Source organism: Balaenoptera borealis (genome assembly GCF_965194805.1).
Source record: "Balaenoptera borealis genome assembly, contig: HAP1_SCAFFOLD_1862, whole genome shotgun sequence".
Classification (NCBI taxonomy): domain Eukaryota; kingdom Metazoa; phylum Chordata; class Mammalia; order Artiodactyla; family Balaenopteridae; genus Balaenoptera; species Balaenoptera borealis.
The window spans coordinates 9,365-22,744 of NW_028122394.1; the positions used below are offsets into that span (position 1 = coordinate 9,365).

The following is a 13,380-nucleotide window of genomic DNA, read 5'->3' on the forward strand; positions in this document are numbered from 1 at the left end:
AGAGCTGGAATCCCCTTCCAGATGACCGAGACCCAGGCGCGCACTAGAGAACAGGGAGACTGAGGCCCAGACGGGTCATTGACAAACAACCTCAGACCTGTCAGTAGAACTAGTCCTCCTGCCTCTTGAGTCACGCTTCTGAATCCTCTCAGGGACTGAAGCACTTTAGGGACATGAACTAGTGACCGTGTGTGGTTTCTCGGACCTGGGGCAGCCCCTTCCTGTCGAAGCAGCCCAGAGCTTCCCTATCCCGAGCGGGAGCTGCTCTGTCAGGGCTTTGCCTCCACTTTGATCCTGAGGACTTTGCTCACATCACTGACGGTGCTGGGCGCTGGCTTTCTCTCGTCCCCAGAGGCCCTGCTCACTGTCTCTCCAAGGCTCTGTGCCCTGTCCTGGGCACAGATGGGGCAGGCAACCTGAACCTAGTGTCTGAGAGCAATGATCTCAGGACAGAGGACACCATCCTAAACTCAGGGTCTGGGCCTGAGGGCAGCTGGGGCCAGGCCTGCTGCTGGGAAGGGTGGCTCCGGACAACGCGTGGTCCGACCGCACGCTGCCCTCGCTTCCCCAGGCTGCTGCTCCTGCTGCCCCGTGGGCTGCGCCAAGTGTGCCCAGGGCTGCGTCTGCAAAGGGGCCTCGGACAAGTGCAGCTGCTGTGCCTGATGTCGCGGAGAGCCTGCCCCGGGTGTCAACAGAGCAACCAGGACGAACCTGCATTTTACCGTTTTTCATACAACCGGACCTGACGCTACATTCCTTTTTCTATGAAATATGTGAGCTGTAATAAAAGTTGTTGACTTCATTCTGGCTCTGTCTTCCTTTGTCTGTCTTGGACAAAGAGACTCCGTGCCCATCAGGGCTGGCGTGGGGAACTGGGCTGGAAGTGCAGAGACCTCGGCTCTGGACCAAAGAGGACCCCACCCCCACCCCCACCCCCGAAAACACACACACACACACACACACACACACACACACACGGAGCGTCTTAGCCGCTTAGGTTAATGTGAGCTTCAGCTTCTCAGCTCCAAATGAAAGCCTCGCCCAGAAGACACAGGGCATCGGACACACAGAGGACGCACTCCCTCTATTCCCCTTAGGAGTATGGATTGCAGAGCAAGTGGTCCGTTTCTCATTTTCCTTCTCTGGGGGCCCCTGCCAAACTCAGTCCTCGGTGATGAGAGCCTGGAAAAGCACCCAGAGGGGATGGAATCCCACACACCCCTCTTGTTTGACTTCTACACGGGGCTTGCGTCTAACACACCCTGGAAAGACCTATTTGTATTTTCTGCCACAGTTTTCACCCTGGTCAGTAAAAGGAATCGCTAAGAAAAAATGTAAAAGGACACGATATGGGAAACCCATTTTTCCCTTCAACACGTAAAATCACCTTAACACGTGGAGGAGCAATTCTGAAAATTAGAGGCTCTCATAGGCTGCACATACATTGAAGTGTGTGCCTGAGTCCCGGGAACACTTCACACATGCCCCACTGTGTGGACCACACACGCCTGGAGCAGCTCTGCCCCCTGCCTCCCCACACGCAACATCAGTCTTGGCTCGCCCAGGGCTACGGACAGGACACTCGCCACCCCTGACGGCTCCCTGCAGGGGCTTGGCCCTGAATCTTCGCCAGTGCCTCCCTAGATCAGCCTGACATCGTCCCTTCCCTCAAAATCCAGCCCGTGGCTACCTGACACCCCGAAAGTGACTTGGATTTGTCTGGTGGGCATTTCCCAGCCGTTTCCCGGAGACTTGGTTTCAGAAGGAGGACTTCACGTGTTCCGCTGCAGAGTGATGGTGGTGCTGCAGTGCGGAGGGCCTGGTGGTGTTTATTAGCAAGACGTGTGTGCTGAGGGGACAGGTGATATAGTTCAGGTGCTGGGCCCCCTGGCGGTCTGGGGAGGGAATTCCTATTTCATGGGCACTCCAAGAGAAAGAGGAGACAAGAGGCTCAGAAGTCAGGACCAAGATCGGCCACAGGTGCCCTGTGTGAAGAGGGCATTTCGGGAGCCGGCCCGTGCTGCGTGCGTGGGTGCTGGTGTCAGGCACCCGGGTTCACAGCCACCGTGCCACTTCCTGACCTGGCAAGTCACTGATACTCTCTGAGATGTCATTTCCTCCTTTCTACAGAAAAGATTAATTTCCAAGAGGGGGAATAAGCGAGACAGTGGCCTGGCTCCTAGCTCGGGCTTCCCGAACGGTGTCCTTTCTGATCGCTATCTCCACACTGACATCTGTGCACGGAGAATCCTTTAGCTCCCAACAAGCTCCTGGAGAAAGGCTCCCTGCTTTGCAAGCAAGCTCATGGTGAGGGCAGAGATGGATAGGAACCTTGCTTACCCAGTGCCAGAGGGCGTGGGGATCTCCTCCAACAAGCCCCATGGAACGAGTCACCGCCACAGCATTTGGACACACTCAGTGAACCTGCATGGTCTGGAGCGACGGTGCCAATTCCAGAGAGGTTGAGCAACTTACCCAAGGGCACACAGCCTAGACTCAAAGGACCAAACCTACACTACAGCTGTCTCACCTCCCGGCCACATGGTGCCGGTTATGACATCACTGGAGGCTGAATCCGGCCTCTCCTTTTTCAGGGCCGCAAGGGTCTTCGGAGACAGTCCAGCTGTGCTCCTGGCTGCAGAGGTGGGAGGCTGAAGCCCAGAGAGGTCACAGAGCTGTGCAGAGGGTTCTGACTGCCAGCTGCTCAGTGCTTTCCCACTGCTGCCTCTGGGCCAGGTGTTCAGTGTCCTCACCTTTCATGGCATGACATGCTGTCCGGTTGGGCGGGGGGCTGCAGTCAGCCTGCAGGAGGGCCAGTCCCATCTGTGCCACAGATAGCCATGGGACATAACCTCGCTGTGGCTCAGTCTCCGCTGCTCTAAAGGGCAAAAAAATAGTGTCTGGCTCTCGGGATGAAAGAACTGAATCCGTGCAAAGAATGTCAGAATATACTGGGCACTCAGGGAGTAATCGATCATATCACCTATTATTTATTTGTTATCATTAGCCTAGGAGACATTGTTCTCCTTCCAGACACGCAAGCAAGGATGGTGTGTTTAGCTCTGTGTTCTGGGTCGTCCTCATCAACCCTGTGAGCATGGGACCACTTCCCCGGAGGGGGTTATCCTCCCTTCACGCAAGGAGCCATTGACACTACAGATAGAAAGCCGTGAGCAAGACAGTCGGTGTCCTCCTAACAGATGCAGAAGGATCCTGCCATCTCTGCTGTCACCTGCACCAGGATTTCCCTACCATTTTCTTTTCAGGGGTTTTCTGAAATACGTTGTACCAAAAGAAACCTCTTGAACACTGCTGAAGGAGAGAGTCAGAAGGAAGCCACAAAAGCATAAATACATTCCTATTCTGTCACTTCGGTCCCCCCCCCAGGATTCAGCTGGACACGGTAGAGACGGGCTGAAGACACAGCTCTGGGCCAAAGGGGAGCTTTCTCACTGACTCTCTCTTTCAGCTGCGAAGCCACAAGACCACAGAAGCAGGGCACCACTCCCCAGCACTGTGTGCCTGCCTTTACTGTAGCCTCCTCGTACTGTAGGTAGTTTGGCCTTTGGGAAACGGGCTGCTGACTACTAGCTCCCTTCCGGGTTGGTGTGACAATTCAAAGAGCAAAAGTGATTAACAAGGCTTGGCATGGACTCCATGGTGTGTAATCGTCAGGACTACCCAAAGGGAACTCTCCACTTGTGTCGCTTTGTTATTTCATGCCAGGTCTGCCTATCGCCTACAGTGATGCCTTCCCTGGGGAGCATCCCATGATCAGGGAACCTCCACCCTGGCGTGGGGTGGACCGGCCACGGTGAGGAGCGCCCCTGCAAAGTTTAGGCAAAGGAGCCCCCGGAGAAATGCGCCATGATCCCTCCAGGAAAGGAAAACACAAGTGACGACTAGCGGCCGAAGGCAATGTTCATCGCGGGGCGGTTACAGGAGACGGTACCGGAAAAGTGCTTCCAAAGGACCGTGGTGGAGACCGGGGCTGCCAACGCCTGGGGACACACGGGGTGGGCGAAACGGCGGTGAGGGTCACATGCGCCTGCGGTCTCTGACACTGCTCCCCGGCTCCGGCCAAGCCAGGGACACGAGCGGGAGGCGGGGGCTGTTCTCAGGCTGCAGGAAACGGCGACCCGGAGGTCGGCGGCGCGCGGCCTGGGGCGGGGAAGACCGGAGGACGCGGGAGCTGGATTCCTGCACAACCCGGCAACAGGGGGGCTGCTCCCGTCGGCCACATCGCGAAGGGGCGGCCAGGGGGCTGGGACACCGCTTACCGCACGGCACCCGCTTCCTCCGCTCCAGCCGGCACCGAAGTGGAATCGTGCGCTCGGCCCCGCGTGTTGCTCACAGCCCGGCCCAGGGCGCCGCGGGCAGCGCGGGCGCGGGCGCGGGCGCGGATCCGCGGGGCGGGTGCAAGGCGGGGGCGGGGCCTCTGCGCCCGGGCCGCCTCCTCGGCCTATAACTGAGCCCACGGGCTCCTGGCTCCCACACGCCCCCGACCGGACCAGTGAAGCCGCTTCGCCCCTTGCTTTGGACCTCGGGCCTCACTCCTCCTCCAGATGGACCCCAAGTGCTCCTGCCCCACTGGTAAGGGAACCCTGGCTTTGAGCCTTAGGATGCCCCCCTTCGCAGGCACAGGACGAGAAGGGAGGGTTTTGAGTTGGAGCTCAGGAGGACTCCTGTCACGGGTCCAGGGCTTTCTTGCCTGCCAGGCTCCTGAGAGCACGTCAGTCTCCCTTTGCCTCTCCGTTAACACTGAGGGCACGGAGGCTCCAGGCTGTCCTTCTTGAGGTCACCCAGCTGGTCAGGGGACTGCTAGACCGGGACCCAGTGTTTGGAGGAGGCCTCGGAGCTGCCAGGACTTGATGGGAGGAGGGGACATTGCCTCTTTCGGGTTCAGGCCATGGGCCCTGGCCCCCAGCCCCAGTCAGCCTGGGCTGGGTCTGGAGCCTGGGACCTTCCCTGTGGAGTCCATCAGGAGGGGACCTACTCTCCTTGGACCAGAAGAGAGGAGCTGGGGCTTCTCTATCCGCCTGAGTGGACACGAGCTCCCAGGGCTGGGTCCTGACAGAGGAGGAGGGCTCAGGGAGGCATTGCTGACCGTCTGCTCTAGCTCCTGCATCCCTCTCCCTGCTCACCGCGGGCCTTTCCCTTCCTGGCAGGCGGCTCCTGCAGCTGCGCTGGCTCCTGCACCTGCAAAGCCTGCAGATGCACCTCCTGCAAGAAGAGTGAGTGTGCGGGGCCTTCTCTGGGAATGCGGGGTCTGGGCTGAGTGCGAGCAGGGAGCCCAGAGCTCAGCAGGCAGGAGCAGGACAGTGACCAAACTTCCCGGTAACCCCCACCACCCCCCCACCCCCCCCCCCCACCAGGAAGGGATTCACAATCAGAGCTGGAATCACCTTCCAGATGACCGAGACCCAAGTGCGCACTAGAGAACAGGGAGACTGAGGCCCAGACGGGTCATTAACAAACAACCTCAGACCTGTCAGTAGAACTAGTCCTCCTGCCTCCTGAGTCACGCTTCTGAATCCTCTCAGGGACTGAAGCACTTTAGGGACATGAACTAGTGACCGTGTGTGGTTTCTCGGACCTGGGGCAGCCCCTTCCTGTCGAAGCAGCCCAGAGCTTCCCTATCCCGAGCGGGAGCTGCTCTGTCAGGGCTTTGCCTCCACTTTGATCCTGAGGACTTTGCTCACATCACTGACGGTGCTGGGCGCTGGCTTTCTCTCGTCCCCAGAGGCCCTGCTCACTGTCTCTCCAAGGCTCTGTGCCCTGTCCTGGGCACAGATGGGGCAGGCAACCTGAACCTAGTGTCTGAGAGCAATGATCTCAGGACAGAGGACACCATCCTAAACTCAGGGTCTGGGCCTGAGGGCAGCTGGGGCCAGGCCTGCTGCTGGGAAGGGTGGCTCCGGACAACGCGTGGTCCGACCGCACGCTGCCCTCGCTTCCCCAGGCTGCTGCTCCTGCTGCCCCGTGGGCTGCGCCAAGTGTGCCCAGGGCTGCGTCTGCAAAGGGGCCTCGGACAAGTGCAGCTGCTGTGCCTGATGTCGCGGAGAGCCTGCCCCGGGTGTCAACAGAGCAACCAGGACGAACCTGCATTTTACCGTTTTTCATACAACCGGACCTGACGCTACATTCCTTTTTCTATGAAATATGTGAGCTGTAATAAAAGTTGTTGACTTCATTCTGGCTCTGTCTTCCTTTGTCTGCCTTGGACAAAGAGACTCCGTGCCCATCAGGGCTGGCGTGGGGAACTGGGCTGGAAGTGCAGAGACCTCGGCTCTGGACCAAAGAGGACCCTCCCCCACCCCCCAAAACACACACACACACACGGAGCGTCTTAGCCGCTTAGGTTAATGTGAGCTTCAGTTTCTCAGCTCCAAAGGAAAGCCTCGCCCAGAAGACACAGGGCATCGGACACACAGAGGACGCACTCCCTCTATTCCCCTTAGGAGTATGGATTGCAGAGCAAGTGGTCCGTTTCTCATTTTCCTTCTCTGGGGGCCCCTGCCAAACTCAGTCCTCGGTGATGAGAGCCTGGAAAAGCACCCAGAGGGGATGGAATCCCACACCCCCCTTGTTTGACTTCTACACGGGGCTTGCGTCTAACACACCCTGGAAAGACCTATTTGTATTTTCTGCCACAGTTTTCACCCTGGTCAGTAAAAAGAATCGCTAAGAAAAAAATGTAAAAGGACACGATATGGGAAACCCATTTTTCCCTTCAACACGTAAAATCACCTTAACACGTGGAGGAGCAATTCTGAAAATTAGAGGCTCTCATAGGCTGCACATACATTGAAGTGTGTGCTTGAGTCCCGGGAACACTTCACACATGCCCCACTGTGTGGACCACACACGCCTGGAGCAGCTCTGCCCCCTGCCTCCCCACACGCAACATCAGTCTTGGCTCGCCCAGGGCTACGGACAGGACACTCGCCACCCCTGACGGCTCCCTGCAGGGGCTTGGCCCTGAATCTTCGCCAGTGCCTCCCTAGATCAGCCTGACATCGTCCCTTCCCTCAAAATCCAGCCCGTGGCTACCTGACACCCCGAAAGTGACTTGGATTTGTCTGGTGGGCATTTCCCAGCCGTTTCCCGGAGACTTGGTTTCAGAAGGAGGACTTCACGTGTTCCGCTGCAGAGTGATGGTGGTGCTGCAGTGCGGAGGGCCTGGTGGTGTTTATTAGCAAGACGTGTGTGCTGAGGGGACAGGTGATATAGTTCAGGTGCTGGGCCCCCTGGCGGTCTGGGGAGGGAATTCCTATTTCATGGGCACTCCAAGAGAAAGAGGAGACAAGAGGCTCAGAAGTCAGGACCAAGATCGGCCACAGGTGCCCTGTGTGAAGAGGGCATTTCGGGAGCCGGCCCGTGCTGCGTGCGTGGGTGCTGGTGTCAGGCACCCGGGTTCACAGCCACCGTGCCACTTCCTGACCTGGCAAGTCACTGATACTCTCTGAGATGTCATTTCCTCCTTTCTATAGAAAAGATTAATTTCCAAGAGGGGGAATAAGCGAGACAGTGGCCTGGTTCCTAGCTCGGGCTTCCCACACGGTGTCCTTTCTGATCGCTATCTCCACACTGACATCTGTGCACGGAGAATCCTTTAGCTCCCAACAAGCTCCTGGAGAAAGGCGCCCTGCTTTGCAAGCAAGCCCATGGTGAGGGCAGAGATGGATAGGAACCTTGCTTACCCAGTGCCAGAGGGCGTGGGGATCTCCTCCAACAAGCCCCATGGAACGAGTCACCGCCACAGCATTTGGACACACTCAGTGAACCTGCATGGTCTGGAGCGACGGTGCCAATTCCAGAGAGGTTAAGCAACTTACCCAAGGGCACACAGCCTAGACTCAAAGGACCAAACCTACACTACAGCTGTCTCACCTCCCGGCCACATGGTGCCGGTTATGACATCACTGGAGGCTGAATCCGGCCTCTCCTTTTTCAGGGCCACAAGGGTCTTCGGAGACAGTCCAGCTGTGCTCCTGGCTGCAGAGGTGGGAGGCTGAAGCCCAGAGAGGTCACAGAGCTGTGCAGAGGGTTCTGACTGCCAGCTGCTCAGTGCTTTCCCACTGCTGCCTCTGGGCCAGGTGTTCAGTGTCCTCACCTTTCATGGCATGACATGCTGTCCGGTTGGGCGGGGGGCTGCAGTCAGCCTGCAGGAGGGCCAGTCCCATCTGTGCCACAGATAGCCATGGGACATAAGCTCGCTGTGGCTCAGTCTCCGCTGCTCTAAAGGGCAAAAAAATAGTGTCTGGCTCTCGGGATGAAAGAACTGAATCCGTGCAAAGAATGTCAGAATATACTGGGCACTCAGGGAGTAATCGATCATATCACCTATTTATTTATTTATTTGTTATCATTAGCCTAGGAGACATTGTTCTCCTTCCAGACACGCAAGCAAGGATGGTGTGTTTAGCTCTGTGTTCTGGGTCGTCCTCATCAACCCTGTGAGCATGGGACCACTTCCCCGGAGGGGGTTATCCTCCCTTCACGCAAGGAGCCATTGACACTACAGATAGAAAGCCGTGAGCAAGACAGTCGGTGTCCTCCTAACAGATGCAGAAGGATCCTGCCATCTCTGCTGTCACCTGCACCAGGATTTCCTTACCATTTTCTTTTCAGGGATTTTCTGAAATACGTTGTACCAAAAGAAGCCTCTTGAACACTGCTGAAGGAGAGAGTCAGAAGGAAGCCACAAAAGCATAAATACATTCCTATTCTGTCACTTCGGTCCCCCCCCAGGATTCAGCTGGACACGGTAGAGACGGGCTGAAGACACAGCTCTGGGCCAAAGGGGAGCTTTCTCACTGACTCTCTCTTTCAGCTGCGAAGCCACAAGACCACAGAAGCAGGGCACCACTCCCCAGCACCGTGTGCCTGCCTTTACTGTAGCCTCCTCGTACTGTAGGTAGTTTGGCCTTTGGGAAACGGGCTGCTGACTACTAGCTCCCTTCCGGGTTGGTGTGACAATTCAAAGAGCAAAAGTGATTAACAAGGCTTGGCATGGACTCCATGGTGTGTAATCGTCAGGACTACCCAAAGGGAACTCTCCACTTGTGTCGCTTTGTTATTTCATGCCAGGTCTGCCTATCGCCTACAGTGATGCCTTCCCTGGGGAGCATCCCATGATCAGGGAACCTCCACCCTGGCGTGGGGTGGACCGGCCACGGTGAGGAGCGCCCCGGCAAAGTTTAGGCAAAGGAGCCCCCGGAGAAATGCGCCATGATCCCTCCAGGAAAGGAAAACACAAGTGACGACTAGCGGCCGAAGGCAATGTTCATCGCGGGGCGGTTACAGGAGACGGTACCGGAAAAGTGCTTCCAAAGGACCGTGGTGGGGACCGGGGCTGCCAACGCCTGGGGACACACGGGGTGGGCGAAACGGCGGTGAGGGTCACATGCGCCTGCGGTCTCTGACACCGCTCCCCGGCTCCGGCCAAGCCAGGGACACGAGCGGGAGGCGGGGGCTGTTCTCAGGCTGCAGGAAACGGCGACCCGGAGGCCGGCGGCGCGCGGCCTGGGGCGGGGAAGACCGGAGGACGCGGGAGCTGGATTCCTGCACAACCCGGCAACAGGGGGGCTGCTCCCGTCGGCCACATCGCGAAGGGGCGGCCAGGGGGCTGGGACACCGCTTACCGCACGGCACCCGCTTCCTCCGCTCCAGCCGGCACCGAAGTGGAATCGTGCGCTCGGCCCCGCGTGTTGCTCACAGCCCGGCCCAGGGCGCCGCGGGCAGCGCGGGCGCGGGCGCGGGCGCGGATCCGCGGGGCGGGTGCAAGGCGGGGGCGGGGCCTCTGCGCCCGGGCCGCCTCCTCGGCCTATAACTGAGCCCACGGGCTCCTGGCTCCCACACGCCCCCGACCGGACCAGTGAAGCCGCTTCGCCCCTTGCTTTGGACCTCGGGCCTCACTCCTCCTCCAGATGGACCCCAAGTGCTCCTGCCCCACTGGTAAGGGAACCCTGGCTTTGAGCCTTAGGATGCCCCCCTTCGCAGGCACAGGACGAGAAGGGAGGGTTTTGAGTTGGAGCTCAGGAGGACTCCTGTCACGGGTCCAGGGCTTTCTTGCCTGCCAGGCTCCTGAGAGCACGTCAGTCTCCCTTTGCCTCTCCGTTAACACTGAGGGCACGGAGGCTCCAGGCTGTCCTTCTTGAGGTCACCCAGCTGGTCAGGGGACTGCTAGACCGGGACCCAGTGTTTGGAGGAGGCCTCGGAGCTGCCAGGACTTGATGGGAGGAGGGGACATTGCCTCTTTCGGGTTCAGGCCATGGGCCCTGGCCCCCAGCCCCAGTCAGCCTGGGCTGGGTCTGGAGCCTGGGACCTTCCCTGTGGAGTCCATCAGGAGGGGACCTACTCTCCTTGGACCAGAAGAGAGGAGCTGGGGCTTCTCTATCCGCCTGAGTGGACACGAGCTCCCAGGGCTGGGTCCTGACAGAGGAGGAGGGCTCAGGGAGGCATTGCTGACCGTCTGCTCTAGCTCCTGCATCCCTCTCCCTGCTCACCGCGGGCCTTTCCCTTCCTGGCAGGCGGCTCCTGCAGCTGCGCTGGCTCCTGCACCTGCAAAGCCTGCAGATGCACCTCCTGCAAGAAGAGTGAGTGTGCGGGGCCTTCTCTGGGAATGCGGGGTCTGGGCTGAGTGCGAGCAGGGAGCCCAGAGCTCAGCAGGCAGGAGCAGGACAGTGACCAAACTTCCCGGTAACCCCCACCACCCCCCCACCCCCCCCCCCCACCAGGAAGGGATTCACAATCAGAGCTGGAATCACCTTCCAGATGACCGAGACCCAAGTGCGCACTAGAGAACAGGGAGACTGAGGCCCAGACGGGTCATTAACAAACAACCTCAGACCTGTCAGTAGAACTAGTCCTCCTGCCTCCTGAGTCACGCTTCTGAATCCTCTCAGGGACTGAAGCACTTTAGGGACATGAACTAGTGACCGTGTGTGGTTTCTCGGACCTGGGGCAGCCCCTTCCTGTCGAAGCAGCCCAGAGCTTCCCTATCCCGAGCGGGAGCTGCTCTGTCAGGGCTTTGCCTCCACTTTGATCCTGAGGACTTTGCTCACATCACTGACGGTGCTGGGCGCTGGCTTTCTCTCGTCCCCAGAGGCCCTGCTCACTGTCTCTCCAAGGCTCTGTGCCCTGTCCTGGGCACAGATGGGGCAGGCAACCTGAACCTAGTGTCTGAGAGCAATGATCTCAGGACAGAGGACACCATCCTAAACTCAGGGTCTGGGCCTGAGGGCAGCTGGGGCCAGGCCTGCTGCTGGGAAGGGTGGCTCCGGACAACGCGTGGTCCGACCGCACGCTGCCCTCGCTTCCCCAGGCTGCTGCTCCTGCTGCCCCGTGGGCTGCGCCAAGTGTGCCCAGGGCTGCGTCTGCAAAGGGGCCTCGGACAAGTGCAGCTGCTGTGCCTGATGTCGCGGAGAGCCTGCCCCGGGTGTCAACAGAGCAACCAGGACGAACCTGCATTTTACCGTTTTTCATACAACCGGACCTGACGCTACATTCCTTTTTCTATGAAATATGTGAGCTGTAATAAAAGTTGTTGACTTCATTCTGGCTCTGTCTTCCTTTGTCTGCCTTGGACAAAGAGACTCCGTGCCCATCAGGGCTGGCGTGGGGAACTGGGCTGGAAGTGCAGAGACCTCGGCTCTGGACCAAAGAGGACCCTCCCCCACCCCCCAAAACACACACACACACACGGAGCGTCTTAGCCGCTTAGGTTAATGTGAGCTTCAGTTTCTCAGCTCCAAAGGAAAGCCTCGCCCAGAAGACACAGGGCATCGGACACACAGAGGACGCACTCCCTCTATTCCCCTTAGGAGTATGGATTGCAGAGCAAGTGGTCCGTTTCTCATTTTCCTTCTCTGGGGGCCCCTGCCAAACTCAGTCCTCGGTGATGAGAGCCTGGAAAAGCACCCAGAGGGGATGGAATCCCACACCCCCCTTGTTTGACTTCTACACGGGGCTTGCGTCTAACACACCCTGGAAAGACCTATTTGTATTTTCTGCCACAGTTTTCACCCTGGTCAGTAAAAAGAATCGCTAAGAAAAAAATGTAAAAGGACACGATATGGGAAACCCATTTTTCCCTTCAACACGTAAAATCACCTTAACACGTGGAGGAGCAATTCTGAAAATTAGAGGCTCTCATAGGCTGCACATACATTGAAGTGTGTGCTTGAGTCCCGGGAACACTTCACACATGCCCCACTGTGTGGACCACACACGCCTGGAGCAGCTCTGCCCCCTGCCTCCCCACACGCAACATCAGTCTTGGCTCGCCCAGGGCTACGGACAGGACACTCGCCACCCCTGACGGCTCCCTGCAGGGGCTTGGCCCTGAATCTTCGCCAGTGCCTCCCTAGATCAGCCTGACATCGTCCCTTCCCTCAAAATCCAGCCCGTGGCTACCTGACACCCCGAAAGTGACTTGGATTTGTCTGGTGGGCATTTCCCAGCCGTTTCCCGGAGACTTGGTTTCAGAAGGAGGACTTCACGTGTTCCGCTGCAGAGTGATGGTGGTGCTGCAGTGCGGAGGGCCTGGTGGTGTTTATTAGCAAGACGTGTGTGCTGAGGGGACAGGTGATATAGTTCAGGTGCTGGGCCCCCTGGCGGTCTGGGGAGGGAATTCCTATTTCATGGGCACTCCAAGAGAAAGAGGAGACAAGAGGCTCAGAAGTCAGGACCAAGATCGGCCACAGGTGCCCTGTGTGAAGAGGGCATTTCGGGAGCCGGCCCGTGCTGCGTGCGTGGGTGCTGGTGTCAGGCACCCGGGTTCACAGCCACCGTGCCACTTCCTGACCTGGCAAGTCACTGATACTCTCTGAGATGTCATTTCCTCCTTTCTATAGAAAAGATTAATTTCCAAGAGGGGGAATAAGCGAGACAGTGGCCTGGTTCCTAGCTCGGGCTTCCCACACGGTGTCCTTTCTGATCGCTATCTCCACACTGACATCTGTGCACGGAGAATCCTTTAGCTCCCAACAAGCTCCTGGAGAAAGGCGCCCTGCTTTGCAAGCAAGCCCATGGTGAGGGCAGAGATGGATAGGAACCTTGCTTACCCAGTGCCAGAGGGCGTGGGGATCTCCTCCAACAAGCCCCATGGAACGAGTCACCGCCACAGCATTTGGACACACTCAGTGAACCTGCATGGTCTGGAGCGACGGTGCCAATTCCAGAGAGGTTAAGCAACTTACCCAAGGGCACACAGCCTAGACTCAAAGGACCAAACCTACACTACAGCTGTCTCACCTCCCGGCCACATGGTGCCGGTTATGACATCACTGGAGGCTGAATCCGGCCTCTCCTTTTTCAGGGCCACAAGGGTCTTCGGAGACAGTCCAGCTGTGCTCCTGGCTGCAGAGGTGGGAG

At 58.2% G+C, this 13,380-nt stretch overlaps 1 protein-coding gene across 1 annotated transcript; it reads left to right on the forward strand.

The window, feature by feature from the left end:
- Positions 1–9,604: 9,604 nt before the first annotated feature.
- Positions 9,605–11,421, forward strand: LOC309622230 (metallothionein-1E; the record flags this gene model as incomplete). Its single annotated transcript, XM_082409362.1, has 3 exons — positions 9,605–9,960; positions 10,536–10,601; positions 11,330–11,421. Exons 1-3 carry the CDS (start codon positions 9,933–9,935, stop codon positions 11,419–11,421), a joined length of 186 nt encoding a protein of 61 aa, XP_082265488.1. The 5' UTR covers positions 9,605–9,932.
- Between the last annotated feature and the right edge of the window lie 1,959 nt (positions 11,422–13,380).